General features: G+C 39.3%; 1 protein-coding gene and 1 long non-coding RNA gene across 2 annotated transcripts in view; one reads left to right on the forward strand and one right to left on the reverse strand.

The window, feature by feature from the left end:
* Positions 1-10,614: 10,614 nt before the first annotated feature.
* Positions 10,615-14,785, forward strand: LOC139629037 (uncharacterized). The gene is made up of 3 exons (XR_011692897.1): positions 10,615-10,931; positions 14,062-14,223; positions 14,401-14,785. It is a non-coding gene; the product is annotated as an uncharacterized lncRNA (long non-coding RNA).
* Positions 14,786-17,923: 3,138 nt separating this feature from the next.
* Positions 17,924-20,716, reverse strand: part of brinp2 (bone morphogenetic protein/retinoic acid inducible neural-specific 2) — a 235,365-nt gene continuing 232,572 nt past the window's right edge. Inside the window, exon 9 of the mRNA XM_071491368.1 lies at positions 17,924-20,440. Coding sequence (XP_071347469.1) covers positions 19,619-20,440 — 822 coding nt within the window. The 3' untranslated portion in view covers positions 17,924-19,618. The remainder of the gene's footprint in view (positions 20,441-20,716) is intronic.

Genomic DNA, 20,716 nt, shown 5'->3' on the forward strand with positions numbered 1-20,716 from the left:
TAACTCGCTTAATTGACAATGCTCGCAAAGCTTTATTATCGCTACAAGTGTTAAAACAACACCAAAATCAACACCCACCAACTCAAATTTATTAACACTGAAAAAACAACACTGCAAATTTTGCTGTGTAGGCTACAAATTGAAGAACTGTTTTTTGTTTCCCAGCTTGGATGTGACAGACTTAGAGAAAGCCTTTCAAATGAGTTACAACTAAGTTTAGGTCTTGGGTTGATTAATAAGCTGGAGTGAAAAATAGCTGCAACCCCTCCTCCTTTGCCTGTCATTTGAGTAATGTGAGAATTAATGAGTAGGGGGTGTTGATTCATTTAGATTAACATTCCTCTTAGTGCAGCCAGGTTTCAGTGTTACAGAATAAATCAATGTGATGATCAGTCATCAAATTATTAACTAATAGAGATTTAGATGAGAGTGATCTATATAAAAGTTGGGTCTGTTATAATAGTTGTGTTATTTTTTTATAGAATTACTCCTCTTCAGTTTACTTTTGATTTGATGAATGAGTCTTTGTGGGATTTTGGGTGGGTGACTGCTCTAAAGGAAGCACAGAGAAGCATGTAGGACTGCAACTCTGCCTCCTGCTCTCAACTCTGGGTTGTCATGGTTTTGTTCTAAACTCGGTCAGATTTTAGATATAAGACCTGCTCCATCCAACATGGGATGAATGCCGTCTCTCCTAAACATACCAGGCCTTCCTCAGAAAGTCTGACAATTATTTACAAAGGCCACATCATTTGCTGGATGCCACTTCATCAGCCAGCAATCAAATAATGACATATGGCTATACTTCACTGGGGCTCAGAGAAAACTATGGAGTCTGACATTGTCTTTGCATACATACACAATGACTCAGCACTGATTTTGGTGTAATCAGATATCATTACTGCTAACGTGAATACAGATTTTATTAGATTTATGTTTATCCTTAGTTTGAAATAGGATTCTGTGACACCTGCTCTGGCCCCAGGAAATCATGTGACTGTTGTCGTCGCTGTCACTAACTTCATGTTTTTCAGAATGGAGCATTCAGAGTTGGTTTCTCAGAGAGTGTGTGTGAGGAGAACCTGTTCGAAACATGAACTGGTTGGTGGTGAATCGTGGGCCTCTACTCAGGGCTACACCCCCCCCAGACAGTCACCCAGCTGCCCTGGCTTTGCAGCTGCTCGGGTTCTGCCAGAGAGAGAGTACGAGCTGCGGCTCGCACCTGCTACTGGGGACTGGCTAACTCCAGCAGCTTGAGGGAGGAGCTTGAGCAGAACTAGTTTAAGTTTAAAATGGTAGAGAAGGTAATTAGCCACTGCACTGAAGAAATTAGAATGTGGGACTAGCAAAAACTGCTACCTATAACACAGAAACGCCGTAAACCAGACATTAGACAAAGTACGCTCAACAAAGCATGTCAACTACCCAGATATTAATTTTGTCATATTGCAGACTGTTTTCTCTGTGCCTGTTCTACTTAGATGGGATTAGAGTGTGTGGATAGCATCAGCCTGTGTGTGGTGTATGTTACAGTTGGTGCCATCCATTCCAAAATATAGAACCTCGATGCTGGTGTTCCCTATGAACCAAAAAGAAGCACCCTGGAACTCAGCCATTGCCATCACTGCTGTTTCAACAGCAGTGATGGCAATATTTAGGCCAGCATAGAGGATTGGGCGTCAAGAACACCTACATTTGCAGCAACAGGACCGATTGTCCACCTATACTGAAAATATTTGTCTCTGTGGTTTCATTTAAGACTTTGCCTTTTTGTTCCTCACAGCTGAAATGTTTTTTTTTTTAATTCATCATACTGAAAGATAGTGAGTGTGTTGGGTAGAATAAAACAGGGAAGAAGAAAACAAGAAAATAAGGCAGTGAAAGGATGACAAATTGAGATAGGGAAAGAGGCAGACAGGCTGGGTGACATGCAAATATTCCCCAGCGGAAGGAGCTGTCCCTTGTGATAGTGATCCTGTCATTTGAGCAAGAGGCTGAACAGAAGAGGATGGCATACAATAGAAGAGGACGGTTTATCCTTTCGGGCAGAGCGAGGAGATTGCTGCCACAGATCTGACTCAAACAGACCTACTGCTACATAGCTACTGTCATACCAATTACTGCCTCTGAAAAACATGTTGCACTCTTGTGGGGAGAATATATTAAGTGTTATGGTGATTATAGACAGTTAATAAGTTAGTTGATTGACAGAAAGCATGTTTTTATTAAAGAATATTGAATATTTTGATTATTGAATATTTGTGACAGGGACCTTGTCACTGATTACGGATGGCACATAGTAAAGAGGGCACTCAGTAATGCACTAAAAAAAACAGTCATCCAGACACATGATTCCCCTGTGTCATTGTGGTTAGTGCACAAGACTACAATAACATTACAAATCGCAACTTTGCACCCATCCACTACAGTAACAGGCCTATGTGTGACCAAAAAAAACAAAAAAAAAAAACAAACACACACTATGTCACAGACTAGTCATTTCAGGGCAGTTTATTCATACTCATCTCATGTTACCAAAGTGTCACTATATTTTGATGTTCCTCTCCTCCACAGTCCCAGGGGCTGATGGCAAATGATATTTGTGAATTTACTGGGTCAGGGGTTATGTTGCCTAATTAATTCAACTGTGATGAGATTTGGGGATGTATTAAAGTTATTTAATTGGGATATTGTGTTTTTTTTAAGTCATTTGTTTATATGAGAACTGGTAGTAGAGTTGCATATTGTGCGAAATTGATTTAAGAGGATTATGTTTGGTCTAGGTTAGGGGCTTGGCAGTTGCGAGTCTCTGGCCAACAAGGCTCGCGAGCAGTACAAGGCTCCCTGAAGGCAGCTGTGAACCAGACAGGTGACTTTTGTAAGTTGTATACGTTTTTTTTTTTGTTTTTTGTGTTCCTTTTTTTTTTTTTTTTTTTTTTTTGCTTTGGACATCCAATTCTTTTCTCTCACTATTTATTGTGAATAAAAGCATCTCAATCTACTTTTGTAACTCAAGCCATCTTGTTAATTTTAAAAAGTCAGTTGACCCACAGTCAACAGTCAAAGTTTGTTTGGTTCATTTATCAAGCAAAAAAGCTAGCACTGCTTGTGCCTAGCTTCTTATCATCTTTTCCATTATTTCCATTGTAATTGTGAAGATCTTAGAGCAAGAAATAACTTTGCATTCTGTCAAATGTTCAGTATTATCTGATATTTTATCAACATACTGATTCATTGATTAATCATTACAACATAGAGATGTGTAGAAGATCTATTGATATCATTTTTCATTTTTTTAACATTTTTTTAACGTACAGTAGAAATGTGAGTCTGTAGGGTTTATGTTATGGTCAGCAGTTGTAATTATTTTAGATTTATTCTGAGAAGTCACTGAGAAGTCATTTATTCTGAGAAGTTTTAAATACAATACCCTTCAGTTTAGGCTGCATTTGCTATAAAGAAGGCAGCAGTCAAAATATTGGTGAATTCAAATCAGTCAACTAAAACAAGGCACCAGAGTTAACACTTTCATCCAAGTTTGACCCAGAATTTTGTAGGTGAATTGAAGTGCCAATCATGGACCCATGTAACAAAATTTTAAGCTCTGGATGTTTCTAAGCAAAATGCATCTTGGAAGTGGTGCTAAATTTCTCTACTTACACTTTTATGTCTTGGCCTGTCCCGTCCCATTAAGTGCATTTTCACATTCTAAAAAAACAAAAAATAAATAATAAATAAATATGTTGTATTGAGGAGGAAAAGTCGATGTAAAAAAAAGCCTCCACAGGCTTCCTCACTCTTCTGCTCGACTACATTAACTACTGAAATATAACGTGTCACTTTGTTTCAAGGTTAATTGTTTGGAAATGAGAGACTCTCATTAATAAACTTCTTGGAGGAAACTAAATCAAGAGGGATGCAGTGGCATATACCTGGTACAACAAGCAATGATTGATGCACCCTTAAGGCTTATAATTAGATCCACAATATATTGATTAAACCTGTAGATCAGAATTCAGCATTTGCTTTAAACAGACAGACATTACGTTAAATTTTCACGTTTTGGAAAATCTTAACTTATGTAACTGAGTAGATTCAGAAGGAATCAAAAAAATGATTTTCTCTTTTTAAATCAATGAAATGCTGATAATTACTTTTACAATAGCTTGGAATTTATCAGAGTGCATTTGCTGCATGTAACACCTGACTGCTGCAGCATTTTGCAGCATCTCCTGGCAAAAAAAAGAAAAGAAAATTGGTTCACTTCAACTGCTGTCACAAAATGTGTGTCAAAACCCAACAGACTGTTGCTCCCTTTTGTCCTGATGTCATCTGTCTCCTTCAAGTCTCACATGGAGCACAACAAGGCAGCAAGTGTGAAAATGTGAAATGCAAAGCTTATCTAAGAAACTCCCTGAGGTCTTGCATCCAAACTCTGCCAAAACCAAGACACTTCTCAAATTTTCTTTCTCTCCTTTCGATGCATGTAATCTGAAAAACATCCACAGCGCAAATAAGAGTAGAAGACACATTAAGTACATTTTTTATATCTTTCTTCTGTGCTTTTATGCTGCAAAAACCTCATTGGTAAGAAAAGGTTTTAATAGTTTGTTCACAATACAAACATCATCAAAATTGATGTCAGACACAGTCCAGCTTCTGCTGGATCCCCGTGATAGAACAGGAGTCTGGATAAAGACAAGATAATTTGTTTTATGTTTGGCTGAATTGTTTAAGAACCTCTAAACTATCAAATGTAAATGTTGAGAGCTAAATCTGACAAATGCCTTACTCAGTGGTATTGGACTCTGAGGTAAATCTGTCAAGAGGGGTAATAACAATGTAAACAAACTGAAAAGTTCAATCAATTCACACAATGCAGAAAAATACTGCTGTTCCTCTACTAACAGTCAAGTTAACCATGTACCATCTGCTGACTGGTGTATTTTTAACTTATTCATGATCACGTTTTGAGAAAACTCAGGACCCACAAGCACAACAGAGTTAATGTAAGGTAAACAGTCTTTATGTTCAAACAAAGGCAAACACACCGTTTGTAGTGAGCAGAGGCCTGCATGACAAAGTAAGTTCAACATACCCAGGATATAATTTCTTTATCTGTCTTGACTTAACCTAACATTGACCATCCTGGATAACCTGTACTACGAAGCTGGTTATCAACTAGTTCAGCTAACCCAGGGTTCAACTATCCGGCTATGAATGTGTTCATGTGAAAGAGGCACAGTTTTTAATTAGAAGCAACATCGTCAGAACCATGAATTAAGTACTTAACATGATATGAGAAGAAACTGTGATACCTGTCGGCAACACCCAAACGTGACATTCAACAAGGTCAGATCCGAACACTATGACCACATTACTAGAATAAAAAAAGAAACACTGGAAATAACCTCCAATTGTTAAAGTCAGACTAAGGATAAGTGCGTGAATTATTAAGTTTCTTACCAATGTAGTTCATGTGCGATGATGTCAGTCTGACTGAAATGTTCATTTATAATCATGAAATATTTAACAGTGTGTGGATCAGAGGTTTATTTTTTATATTTCCTGTTATCATCATAAAGTCTCTTCATGTTATTCTGAGCTGCAGTGATGAGGAAGAGAGTAAAAGCTCTATCACTGTCAGGAATCCTGTGGATTAAAGAATCTGTGTACAGTTCAGATGAAGCTATACGTTGTTATGTAGGTCTATTTATCTAGTGATATAACTCTCTGTTTGTTAGAAGCTCTGATTTTAAAGCAGAATGGACACATGGACTCAAACAGCAAAACCAACCGACTGATATATCTACTGCTCTTTATTATTTATCACTTAATTGTAAAGTCTTTTGTTCCTGTTGGGATCCTGTAGAAATTATCATTCAGTTGTTCCACGTGTCTGATCAGTAAATAGTGTGGCTTTTGACAGGTTTTGATCTGATCCCCTGAAGTTAACCTGCTACAGAGCTGATAATTTGGAATAGGTGTGTGTGGGGGTGGAGCAGCCAGAAGGTGGAGTGGCTGGGTCTGAAATGACCTGAGAGTTAGTGGCCGAGAAAAAAAATGCAGTGTCACAACCATGACAAACGTTGGTTGGACAGCCCACAAACAAAATAACTGCACATTTTAAAGATTTGCAATTTACGGCCTGTAAATGTCCTTCTTTTATGATGGAAAACACACACACACACACACACACACACACATATATATATATTCATGTATAAGTTGCTGGTTTTAATTTAATTCCGTGGCTGATCACTGTAACTATTCTAACACCTACCATTTGTGAAATACTGTCAAAAATGAAAAACATCCCTTCTCAAAAAGATGGTGAAAAAACGACTCCATCCATTTGTTACCTCTACACTGCACTACTTTTATTCTGTATTTTAAGGATGCACCAGTAACTCTCTGCTTCAAAATGCAGCAGCGTGAGTACTAACAGGAAGCAAAAGGAGATCACATCTCTCCCGTGTTTCTCTCTGAATGGGCTCCTTGCAAAATCCAGAAGAGAATCCAAAATCCTCCTCCTTACGTACAAAGCCCTTAATCACCAAGCTCCATCGTATCTTAAAGAGCTCACAGTGCCCTGTTATCCCAATGGAACACTCCGCCGTCTTAGTGTACTTGTGGCTCCTGGAGTTTCTAAGAGTACACTGGGAGGCAGAGTGTTCAGTTATCAGACTCCTCTCCTGAGGAATCTCCAGCTCCTAGTCAGAGATGGACAGAGTACTCGACCCCAGTACTTGAGTAAGAGTACAAATACTACCGGTCAAAATTTACTCCGTTACAAGTAAAAGTAGCTCAGTCGAAATGTTACTCGAGTAAGAGTAAAAAAGTACTTGCTTTTAAAGGTACTTAAGTATCCAAAAGTACATGCTTTTAAATTTACTTTAAGTAAAAGTAAGAGTAAGAGTAAGAGTAAACTTCTTATTTTTCACATCAATTAATTACTATAATTTTTTCTCAGTGAATTTAAGGACCTTTTAACTCTTGTTTCTGAGCATTAACTCTTTGAAACCACCTGCACTGATGTGCTTGCTTTTAGAACCACAGTGTCATATAAAGCCTGCAGAAACACCTATAAAAACAAATAAAATGAATGGGATCATAAGAGGACAGCAGATGTTGCAGATGCAGTGTTTATTAACAATCATTAAAACTGTAACCAAATGAACCTGCACCGTCCAACTAACTCTCTATCATTTAACTAATTTGGGAACTGGAACCCCCTCATAGACCAATGTTGTCCCCAGACCACTGGTTGAGAACCACTGCTTTACAAAAAACTACATCTCTGCTTTCAATAGCTCAATGTTGAAGTCACTTGACTTTACAGGAAGGACATGTACCAGTACAATATAGGAGCACAACAAACTCTGTCTCCCCATGTCTGTCTTGTCTCCCCATGTCCCGATATTATTATCCGCTTTTCCATAGATCCCAGTGGAGAGCGTGCACTGTGATAGGTTTCATTCTTTGACAAACACAGCTTGTGTCCAATAGTATTTTAGAATTAAAAAAAAGAGCAGACCTGAAAGTAACGAGTACTTTTCAGCCTTTCTAGAAATTTACTCGAGTAAAAGTAAAAATATTTGACTTGGAAATGTATTCAAGTAAGAGTAATAAGTACCAAAGAAATCTAATACTCAAGTAAAGTACAAATCCTCTGGATATGTACTTAAGTACAGTACTCAAGTAAATTTACTCCGTTACTGTCCACCACTGCTCCTAGTTTGGGTTCAAGAGGTACACACCGTCTCTACATTTAAGATTAGGCTTAAAACTGTCCTCTTTGATAAAGCTCATAGTTAGGGCTGGCTCAATGATCCCTGAAGCATCCCTTAGTTATACTCCTACAGGCTGAGGCTGCGTTATAACTCCCATGATGCACTGTGCATCTTCTCTCTCCCGTTGTTTGAATTGGATTAAATTAATAAAGCAAGTTTAGCTAAAAGATTGTTTAAATATAAAGATTGTTTATTAGTGCACACTGGAGGAGCAGATGTTTCTCTTCTGCGATGTGTGTGTTCACTGCTGGTAAAGGTAGATAGGTTTACAAGGGAACTCAGATTCCAGCAAAATCAGCTTCAGTTTAAAATTCCCTCAGTGTGGTTTCTGCAGTTTCCATAGTCACAGGTTTGGAAAAGTTGAGCCATCATCAATACCAACAGCAGCAGCAAGGAGCTGTGCATGTACTCACGAGCGACAGCCACCCTCCCTCTTTGCTGCTGCTTCAGTGGTGTGGCTGCTATTGTTTTTAGATTGAAAACAATGGAGACGGTGGCAGCAACCACTCCCTGTCTAAAAAGCATGTTATGGATTATGTGGATTAAATGTCCAAGCCAAAGTAGTGATCCTAACTGGGCCACTCAAGTCAAACTAGTTAAACTGTGAATGAAAATGAAGTGTCTTACCTGTTTCGGTTACAAGCAGTACCCAAGTTTCCCCGGCACTGGTGAAGGTCAGTGTTGATGCCAGGAGCCTGGCCAGAGGCTAGCAGCTGAGTGACTGTGGTGACCTCCTGCAAGACGGTCCAAACCAGCTGCTCAGAGACCAGCTGAGGCCTGTGCAGGAGCAGCTGTGCAATGCAGTCCATGTCAACATCCTCCTTACAACTGACAGTGAAGTCAAATAAAAAAATACACCCTGTTTCTCTAGGTCCATGGCCTTCCACAGTACTAGGGGATGAAGACAGGTTTTCTCATCCACCAAACCCCCTGACGTTATAAAGAAATAGCATTTGTTTCTTTGCAAAACACTGTCTTCAAAGAGACCATTAGTATATGGGCACACAAACTACACTGATGCAGGACATCTTTAATGCCCTGCATCAACATCTTAGATTGTGGTGCTAGCTGAGAGGTTTAGTGCCAGAAAAACACCCATACTTGAGCTTTTCCCACCACAAACTTAAGACTTCAAAATCCCTCTTTCTCACTCTCCCTCCAGTACTCAGAAAACCGTTGCTTTTTTAAAAAAAAATGTTTTTCTCGCAAAATCCATGTTTCTCCACAGTTTGATACTAAACAGGCAATCAAACTTGGATTTTACTGTTGGGGATAGATATAAGTTGCTTGCAGCAAGGTGATCTTTAAACTGGTCTTTAAAACCAACAGGATATAGATATAAAACTGCTTACTGCTTGAGAACTTAAAATAATAGGGTATAGATCCTGCCTAGCCTTGCTGTACTGATCCTGATTATTTGTTGTCCTAATTTGGCCCTGCTGCCTTGCATCTGAGTTCCTAACCCTCCGTGCACTGATTTTAATTTATCTTAAATCTGCAGTTAATCCTAACAGGCAAGTTAGTGAATCTAGTGTAAAACTTGTGCAACTTTTATGAAACTATTGGCAGTAAAAAAATCTTTCAGTCTTCTGAAGACCTGTAAGTACTCTGATTCCTGGTTTGCAGCATTAGAGCTACAGTACACTGACAAAACAATAAAAACCCTTTGTCTGTGCTTTGGCTAATACATGGTGCAATTTGACTTATCACACTGTTATCTACTCTGGAACAACAAAGAACTGGATGGAGATCTCTGCAGTGGCGTTCTTACACTATACAGTTTTGTCCAAATGTTAGTTATCTATACAGTGTGTGGTTTTCACAGAAAACCACAACTTGGTCTTGTTTGAATTCTGAAATGAAGAATTTCTTTTGTCTCCCCCCCATATCACATCTTACGTCCAGCCTCATTACACATAAGATGAGCCAGCCAAACAGATCATTAAAAAAGCTAAATTGTCTTGCCTAAGCTCCAACTGATCATGTGGTTGCACTGCTGAAAACCAGTCGAAGGGCAAAGAGCCCCAATACCATGACGCCAGGAATGTCTGTAGTTTAAAGACAGTTATTATCTGCAACAGTTTGAACTTGTCCAATTGCTTTTGGTTTCAGGTCACAAGATTTTAAAAAGTGTAAGTAAACTCAAATTAAAGCTAAATGTCATCACATTAGACTTTTGAAATCCATTCTGCTGGAGTCCAGAGCCATAATAAAAATAAAAACATACCACAAAAAAAGATGAAATAAAACAGTGTCTTATGAGGCATATACAAAGATGAACATTTTAAGGTGCCTGTGTACCAGTGTAAGTGATAGTCTGCCAAATGATCAGCTAAGCTTGATGTGTTTCAGGCACTTGTGAATGACTTCAGAAAATTATACACAGCGTGAGCCACCTTTCTTCTGTAACTAAACATATTTCAGGATGATATAGATTGCTACCAGGGCAGGACAGCACAGGGTCTGATCTTTCTGTGAGTGGGTGTGAGTGGAAAATAAACCTAACAAGTGGATGCAAGTCTGTTAGTTCTGCTCCATTACTGGTTAAAACCAAAAGAGGGAAGCTAAGGAGTAAGATTTTGGGGTGTTGATTTTGGATTTTGTTTTAGTTTTAGTGTTAGTCCTTCGAAGAAATTGCTGTTCACTAGTTCACCAAAATACTGTTCTGGGTTAAGCTTAAGGGACCTAAAAAGTTAATGCAAATCTGTTCTTTTAGCAGATATTTAGGATTTAGATTAGATTTAGTTGCTTAACCGTGTACATTACACCTATAAACATGAAAGCAAACCAACTGAAAGTAACATTACAATATGCAGCTCTTGATATGTGTGTTGTAGGTTTTCCCTCCAGCTGAGCGCACATTCTTGCCAGTTGCTTGACAAGAGCTTCGGCTATAATTAAGTTTAGAAAAGAAGAGGTTATAAAACGTTTTCTGAGCAGCGCTACGTCTTCAAGGCAGATTGGAGGCTAAAGTGAGTTGCTATGATGAGATGGGCTGGGGCTAGCTCGTTAGCATGCTAACTTCTGTTGACGAAAAGACGAGATAGAGACAAGAGTTAACATTGGAGTTGCTTTCAACCCCTGAAGATAGCTCAAAGTGAACTTTAATGCTGAACTTGCAATATTTCTTTTAGACTGGTAAGTAAGCTGTAAATGCTAACGCTGGCTATATAGCAATAGCTTAAATACCTCCTTTAATGTAATGCCTTTAAGATAACATTTGCTAAAGTTAGCCAACAAGTGAAGTAGTTAAATCAATGTCTGGCCAGCCGAAATACTGCTTTACTAATCAGGTTAGCATTAAAACATTATAGCTTTGTTTGTACTTCATACTTTTTTTTTTCAAAGGTTATTGTCTGTATAGTTTTTATCATTTTAAAATATTTCTTGTCAGTTATTGCTGACGAAATTAACACTGGTGGTGTTAGAAATCATAGTCACTTTTGAAAGCTTGCTGTAGGTTATGTGCCTGAGAAATGATGTACTACCTCTAAAAATATGCCACATACGCGGGGAGAAAGAGTGCTGATTATGATTTATTTTACCATCTCTTATTAAATAGAGGCAGGGTGTTAGGACATACTGTAACACTGCCAGGGCTAACAAGCAGTTTTCATGTCTTCAAAATGCTGACATAGAAAAAAGTCTAGTGCAATACGAGTAAATTTGTAATATGACCTTGTGTATTCGTGGTCAGAGGTAATGAATGAGTTTGCCTAGTGACTCTTGGAAAGCAATATGGGGAATCTTTTTTTTTTTTCTTTTGCAAGCTGTCATGAAACTGACAAGGTCTATAAGTTCAGAATTTTAGATTTGCCATCCATGATGCCACTGTTGATATAGTTATAATCAACCACCTTAAGATAAGAACAACGTCTGCTTCTGCCTCTTTCAGTCAAGGTCAAACAATCTCTAACTTTGCATTTAAATGTCCGTCTCCCTCTCACACCGTCTCCAAACATGAATCATTCCTCTGGATATATTTGTAATAGTGTAATTTGAAAGTAATTTCAAACCCTGAAATCTGCACTGTTATTGATGGCTATGTCAAATGACCTACAGGTACACATGCACAACGCCTGCACACACACACACACACATACACTTGTGTGCCAGTCGATTTCACCAATTCTACCTCATTAATTCAAACAGTCTTACTTTCTAAACATCATAAATCACTCCACGACTAGCAGCCCAGCCCCTCTCACCTTTCCTCTCCTTTCCACTTTCTCTCAACCTTATCATCCCTCCATCTCTCCCTCTATGTCATCTTTTCCCTCTTCAATCACTCTCATTTTCTCTCCCTTCCCCCTGCTTCTTTGGGGGGGGGGGGGGGTGGGGGGTGCAGAAAGTTTGTAGTATGCTGTCTGAATAGTGCTCTGATGAATTGGCTGTCTTCCATTGGCCTGAAGATTAGCCCAAGGGCAAACCCACTCCTGTTTCCTGGGTGCCATTCAGAAGATGAATAACTGTTTATTAACCCAATGCAGAGTGACTTCTTCCCTACCTCATTATGGGGTGGGAAAAAAAACATGCTGGCAGCTCAAGTTGGCCACCAAAGCGCTCCCCCCCCCTGTCTCCCTGTGCCCCTGTCCCTGCCACTCTTCCTGTCTCTCTCTCTCCGTTCCTCTCATGCTTTCTCCAGCAGATAAACCAGCAGCCTGATGTAATGTGACAGTGTGCGTTTGGTTCTTGTTTGCTCCCTGACAACCCAGGAAATTGGCTTTTCATCTTACAAAAAACACTGCACTCCGTATATTAGAAGGCATTCATCTTATTATGAGGGGCAGAGGGTAATTGGAAGTTTATGCATCCATTTTATGGCAATGTATCGAGGGCGAGATTTACAATTTTTTTTTTCTTTTAAATCATTTGTAGATGTGACACATACTGTCCCAGACTATGTAAGTATGTCTAAGTATGACACAAGTAAACTAGAGTCAGAGTTTTATTTTAGCAGGTGTTTGCACCTATCTCCTTATTACAAATGCTTTTTTGGGAGAATTGCAAATATATAAAAATGTATCAAACCTGCAGAGTTTTTTTGCCACTCTGGGATTGTGAAAATGTTGCGAACATACCATTACTTCATCACCTTTTAAGTTGATATTGTAACAGTTGGGTATTTGCACGTTCATCTTTTGGCCGCCTGACAGATCTACATTAGACTCTACGTCTTTTTGCTCGGTTTTTGGTCCTTACCAGCCTCTATTGGAAATATCTGGCCCCTTAGCAGCTTAATGTGCCACTACGTTGAAAAAATTGTGGTTGTTATCCAAAACAGTAAATCCACAGACCAATGAGCGTGAACAATGAGCCAAAACTCACCAGGGAGTTTTCTGAAGCTTTGGGAAGCAGCAGATTGAGATCATTCTGACACTCTGTGGGTCAGTGACAGATACTGATATGTGCAATATGGTCAGCCACCTAGGAAGGCATCTTGTGAGAGCGCTCACTTAAAAATAAAACAAAACAAAAAAAAAAATGGAATATAGCAGGAGATCCATCTAATAGCGCTCAACTAATGTAATTAGTAATTAGTAGGCTAAAGTCAATCACCCCACAAACTGCTTCTAAATAAAGCACATTTCATTCATAATATTGTGAATACAGGCCTATAGTTTCACATACATGTTATTTTTCTTGGTTGTGTGAAATTGTTAAAAATGATACAAAACGAATCTGCACTGAATTGGTTTAGGCTTGACTCGTGTTGGGGGATGGGTTGTTGTGTTGTGTTGATCCTCGAGTGCCAAATAAAAAAGGTCAAAGATATCAGGTGCCCAGTTTAGGAAAAAGAGGAAAGAAGAGGATATGATATGATGCATCTAATGAACTAGGCTTAGTTTAACTCTGTTAGCCTCTTGCTATGTTGCTATGATCTTATACATAGGACAACAGTATTCTGTCGTCAGTCCAACTCAACCAGCAAACATTAGATCTAATTAATTTCACCCTAATGGTGTGTTTGCAACACAACGATTACAAGCTCAAATATTATTGATTTGGTTTACGGTAGACCCTGTGCTTAGTAAAGGGAATTTTCAATGCTGTACGCTAATTTACCAGACGTTTATATTACACTGATATTTGATATATTTTGTGATATAGCATATTGAGTCATTTGGAGTTTGTTATGCCTAGAATTAGCCATTAACCAATGAGTTTGTATTGTTCATTTGTTTTCCATTCTGAAAGTTTGATAAATTGTGCATAATGACATGTTTATTTAATTGTGAAATGCATGTGATGTATCATCGTATTTCAGTGCAAATTCAGGTGCACCTCTGAAATATTTCGGAGCACCCTCTGCCACTGGCCAGGATGAGGAGCCGTTCTCCTCCTCAGCCACATGTGTTTCCACAAATGTTCTCTGATCCTGAGGATGGAGACCAGTTTACCTCTACTTCTCCCCACCAGGACTCTTCAGGTGTGTTTGTGCGCACGTCTGTCTGTATGTGTGTGCATCCCTGCATAACATTTTGCAGAGACAATTATAATTTTATTATTACTGGGTATGTGTGATGTTCCACCACTATAAATGCTGTGAATAATGTGTGTATACTAATGCTGCCCATGTGCTCTCCATTTGAAATGCCTGGAGCAGAATACCCACCAAATCCTGCTGCAGAGGATGAGCCTCTGTCTACCAACCCTGCTAATTGGCCTTCAGTTCTGACTGACAGAATTCAGACACAGCTGGTTTCTAGAGGACCAAGTGAGGTATCACCTGACTTTGTTTTCCCTAGGAATGAGGGTGACGGAAGAAGTTGCCATGAACAGTATTTCAGGAAGACATTAGTTAGTAGTGAAAAGATTCCTAGAAGTTGGTTGGTCCATTCAGAAAAAAAACGTCAGGCTTTTCTGCTTCTGCTGCAAATTGTTTTCTAAGAGGAAAATTCTTTTCTCACCTCACATGACAGCAGTCCAGAACACCTCAATTCCATGAAAACATGGAAAGAACTGGCAGTGAGGGTCAAAAAAGGGCAGACAATTGATAAGTAGGAGGTGGTACCTCTGGAGGCTGAGAGGATAAGATGGAAAGCAGTGCTTGACACGTCTCACTGCTATTGTGCAGTCTCAGGCAGTTAGGAATTTGGCACTAAGGGGACATACAGACACATTGTTCTCACCATCAAAAGGCAATTTTCTCAGAGAAGTTGAACTGATGGCACAATTTGATCCCCTAATGAAAGAGCACCTCAACCGTGTCCAAAAAGGGACCTACGTTCACACCGGCTACCTTGGCCACCAAATACAGAACAAACTCATTGATTTGTTGAGCAGCAAGATAATTTCAGCAATGGTGAGTGACATCAAGCAGGCAAAGTTTTTTTTTTTTGTTTTTTTTTACTTATTTCTAGATTGCACTCCAGATATCAGCCACACTGAAGAGTTGTTGGTTGTGATTCGAGTGATGTAACATATAAAGGAACATTTCATTATAAAGTGGGCATGACAGTGCAGATCCCTACGCAAGACATAAGGAAGTTTGTAGTAAGGACAGAAATATATTTCCAAAGTTCCACCCAAGTTTTGTGCAAAATAAAAAAAATTAAAAAATGGCAAAAGCAAATACTAATAAATGCTTCTTTTCATCCACTACTGTGTTGCAAAAATTAAGATAGATAACAGGATGCAGTGAGATGATGTAATTTAAAGAGCAACTGAACAACAGATGAAAAGATGACATTCTGTTTGTTTTATGTATTAATTTGAGGACGGTTAACTCGTAATTTTTCCTCACCTGCCACACTAGAGCTTAAGTGGACATTTAATACTTACTTCATGTCACGAGTAAGTCTTTGTAACTCCAGATTCTATGAGTTAAGTTGCTGCCCTTCAAAGTCATCAAGGGAGGTGGAGGCTCCCTCAGTGGGACAGTCAGGTCTGTGTGGGTCGCTGCTGTGCAGAGTGCACCTGTGGCTGGCAGGGATGTCGTCAACAACATGGAGATCTCAGGGTAACCTGGGTGAGTATCCACCAGGTCATTGACAAGATCTGGCCCTTCCGGTGGCTAACCACAAAATCAATCATGGCTAACCACATTCAATACTTTAGTTGTCCCCAGTGTGATGCACTGACTGAGTTTGGAAAGCCTATGGTGAATTTTATGCAGAGAAAACCAGTTGTTGTCTGAGAGATGCAGAGTTTTGAATGTGAAGGCAGCAGCACTTTTGAAATCCCTTTGGTCACGTTGAAGATCCTGTTGTCATCATATTTTATATGCAAAATAGTGCCCATTGTTTTTGTCTATCACCATGGTTATTGGAAATAACATTATAAATACATACAATAGTTAACATCTAGTAATTTTGGTGTGTGGCAACTTGGGACTTGGGGAAGATGGGGTATTCATGTTGTGCCTTGGCCAACCCTAGACGGGACAAAACAGTTGTATTAATAGATTTCTGTTTTATTTGGTTTGATTTGACAGTTTTACTTGGAAAAATGACAATTTGGTGGTTGCTTAATCTTCATATTGCAACATAAACATGATCCTTGTAATGATCTATGAAGACGCCAGACGGGTAGCACTACTCTACCCGCATGGTAGAGTTACCAGAAAAAGCCAACATGAAGTGGCATACATGATGGGACATAAGGCAAGACCAAAACACTGATGTCTTGGATGCCAGATGGAAAAGAAGACGACCAAAGACTACCTACCCACAGTTGAGAAAGAAAGAGAAGAGGCAGACTGGAAATCATGGGATGAGGTGTTGACTATAGCAGCGGACTGGGAAAGGTAGAAATGCTTGATGAAGGCCTTATGCTCTACGAGGCAGATAGGTCGCAGGTAACTTTTCGAATGAAAACAAGTTTGACAGTAAGCACTGAGGTTTCTGTGGTTGTTCTGCAAGTGTCTGATGACTTTGTCGCTCAGAATTACACCTGCCGATATTCTGTCATCCATCATGAGAGTTAACTGTGTAATGCACTTTATTAAACACACAGCTGCCAGATTATTAGGTACATTGAGTTAAAATGAATGCAGTCAAATCCAACAGTTCTGCCTTCATGAAGTCTCTATCTAAACTGTATAAGAAAGGTGTGGATTCAACTCTGTGGTCAGCATAACACAATAAAATTCAACAGCATCACAAACTACAGCCTCTAAAATACCAGCATTAGGCTCAGCTAGGTGGAGCCAATACACAGGAGAATTAATGTAACTTGAATCAATATTGTTCTTTGATTAAGACAAGTTGTTGCCTCTGTGAAAGAGGTTATGTTTTCACCCCTATCTGTTGGTTTGGTTGTCAGCAAGCTTATGAAAAAGTTCAGAACTGCACTAAACTTGGTGGAGGGAAGGGGCATGGTCCTGCACTCTAGGAGTGCCTTTCTAGTTAAATGTTGCATTTCTTATTTGGTAAGATTGGTGGTGGTGATCAAGTATTCTTGAATAAATTGGCAACCTAACAAAGAAAATATGATACAATATCTTTCCACACATATGTGCTTAAAATTACACAACTACATTAAGGATGCTTAGTTGTAACATGATATATTATGGACAATAATCATAACCTGCACTTGTATTGTAAATCACAGTAAAGAACAGCACATGTGATATTAAAAAACCTTGTGTGTCTGTATGAACATGACTGACAGCAGATCAGTCTGCCAGTGACGAGAACAAAGACTGCAACAGGCAAGACTGAAACATGTCCAAAGTCAAACGGGTCTGAGATAATCCATTTTGAGGCCAAAACCAAACTCAATTACTACCTCCCTTGAGTTAGCCTAATTAAAAATATAGGCCTATAAATATGAACTAAAAGAGTGACAGTTAATATTAATTACCATCAAATCACATGGCGAGGAGTTTTTTTGACTTGCTGCTCATTAAACTTGAATTTGAACTTGACGTGTCATAAACCGTGAGGTCACTTAGAGCATCTGGCTGCATTTCCATAAATTGCATCCCCCTCCCCCCTCCACCCGCATACATTCGCACTGCACCATTTTCTCTAAATCAGTGTGGACTGGGGTATCACCTGGCAAGGGCAGTGGAAGAGATATGAATTTGAGCTGTCAATACCTGAAAGACAAATCTGTATGTTTGTTCATTGTACAGGTTATAAGAGTGAGCTGTTGAAAGCAATTTTAAAACAAGGAAGAGAATGCCAGATAGATAAACCACTTTGTTTTTACTTAAGCAAGCTGAGCACAGAAGAACTGCTGAAAATGACATACAAGGTTTACTGACTGTCAGTGAGAAATTAGTGAAGTAAATTTAAAATCATATCAAGTATCATCCTGCTAAGTTCTCAAGCTCTCAAGAGTATCACTGCCCTGTAGAAATCTTGTAAATCCAGTTGCCATAGTAACTGGCAGCTGATACTGGACCCACATGTAAAAACAAAACAAAAACCAACCAAAAAAAAACAACAAAGAAACAAGTTTTGTTGACCTGAGACTAAACTGAAACATTGAAAATATATTTTTTTAAAAGCATATTAAAGTCAACCAGGTTCTATCAGTTACTTAGATTTTGTCTGAGTGGAGATAGAAGGATTTTACAGAACAATTACAGTATGCAAGTACTGGTGTGCACTGTGAATAGTGACTCAATGTTTCACAACACCAAATCAAAACAAATAACTGCAGAAAGTGTGACTGGCATTTACATGGAAAAGCTACATTACCACGTATCCTGGAGAATATGTCTGTTGTTCTGTCTTGGTAGAAATACTGAAATATAAAAAGCAATACAGCCTCTGCTGGGAAATCAAACACAAAAACTAAATGTGCTTCTTATCTTAACATTGAATCTCCATATAAGGCATGAGTTTGTTTTGTTATAAACATTTTTTTGGTCTTTGCACTCGGTTATCTAAAAAGCAATGTGCACTTATCCACACCTGGGGTTAGATGGAGCATTATATACAGCGTTGTATCTGCAGACCTTTTTGTTACCACATCAGAAGATTTCTTTATGATCTTCAGCTCAGAAAAAACAAAAAAAACTAAAACTCAACATTGAAGATATTTTTGCCATTCAGTTTGCCAATGTGTTCACCTTCTTTTGGTATAGACACACCACCAAGGACAGAACATCACTAACAGGCTTCTCACTCGAATGTTAAGCATAGATACTTACAAGTGTTCAAATGCCAGATAAAATGGAAGGCAGGGATTAAAAAGAAATATTCAAAGACATTAACAGGGTTCAGGATTATCAAATTTTAAACTGTTAAGCATAACATAACAACTCATTCACCACATATATAATATTATCCCATTTTCCCTTCCCCGGAGAGGCAAAGAAAATAAGACTAGAAAAGGGGAAATCCTTTTCCACTGACTCGTTTTTGAAGACCCCTTAAGAGTTCCTCTTTACATATCAAAATCGCCCTCATCTTTGCAAGATAAAGATCTCAGTTATACTTAATGACATCAGCTCTCTGAGGTTCCGATTCTCAAAACCCGTTGGTGTAAGGGAGTCACTCAGTGTCAACCAGTCGTACAGTTTGCCAAAAGCAGGGCAGTAACAGCAAACATAAGCCACCAGGCTAGTACAGTAGATCCTCTGTTAGAGTCCAAGTATCAGCTGTCTGCCCACAAAATGACTTTTCATCAATGGGCACTGGTAGCAATTTGTGATAAAAATGTGACACCAGAAAACCAGCCAAGAGCTAACTTTAAGAAAAGCCCAGTCAGCCACCAGAGTTGGATGTTCTTTTAATCTGGATGATTTAGGTCCAAAAAGCCAAGTAGGTCCTCTCCCTGCTCAGTCTAGGGTTAGGGGCCCTGAAGCAGCAACTCTATTTTCCATCTGGAGTATCACTCCTGAACCTGATGTGAGCTAAGCTAGATAGCTAGCTGCACAGCTGGGCCAGCTCAGGTTCAGGAGAAGCGTTGGGAAGCTTGGAGTTGAAGATCTGCAGAGAATCCTTGATGCGTGCCACCTCTCCGGCCGACAGCTTGAGCCGGTGCCGCAACAGACAAGAAAACAGGTCTAGTGGCTGCGGCGCTGGTGGAGACAGCCGGTTAATCCGGTCTCTCATCTCCAAAAGCATCAGGAACGCAGCGTCCTGGGTACCCTGTGTGTAGGGGTAGTCCAGCTGGAGAATCAGATCCTTGATGCCCTCTGGGTCAAAGTGCATGCTGTATCCAAACACTTTCAGCGTGTTGATCTTCATATACCCCAGGTTGGATGTCTGGTCATCCAAATCCAACGGCTCGTAGAAGAGCGTTTCGTTCACTGTTGGATCATCTGTGACAATGCGGCTTCGCAGGTAGATGTGCACTGTTTCAAAGAAGGACTTCCACTTGTTGCCCAGAGACAGTGTCCAGTTGTAGCACTGTGCCGTGACAACGGCGTCCAGTCGAGTTCTCTCCCAGTCAGGGAAGTCAGGCTGGGTCACTGGCATGAACCAGCTCTCTGAGTGACTCCCACCAAAAGGATTCACGTAAATCGCAGGCACAGGCTCCAGTGTTGAATTCTTAGTCGAGCATATCTGGAAAGAAATGCCCATCAGCATGTGGATGAGATTGGACTTATTCTTGTTACTCTTGAGTGTCAGCAACATCCTCTTCCTCCAGGCAGGATTGAACCAACTTCCCAGGCGGACATCGTTGCTGATGTAGATGGCATGGACCTCTATTCTGCTGTCCAGTCGCTGAAGCAGGTACTTCACCTGAAGAGGGATAAATACAAGTAATTATTGTATTGAATATGTATATTTATGTTTATAGTCTTTACTTTAAGAAATCTACAGAAGTTATTTTACAATAATTTTTTTTACAAGTACTAGTCATGAAGAGTTAATAGACCTTTTACATGTAAACATGTTGGATGCATCTTTAATGTTATAGAAACAATGTAAAACCTATATTTGTTTTTCTGTGAACTTTTGTGAAAAGAGAATTAAATATTAAATTCAGAAAAATAAATATAAGAATCAAAATAAGAA

This window comes from Trachinotus anak, unplaced genomic scaffold (assembly GCF_046630095.1).
Source record: "Trachinotus anak isolate AG129_WGS33_773 ecotype Australia unplaced genomic scaffold, CSIRO_AGI_Tana_v1 ptg000012l, whole genome shotgun sequence".
Lineage (NCBI taxonomy): Eukaryota > Metazoa > Chordata > Actinopteri > Carangiformes > Carangidae > Trachinotus > Trachinotus anak.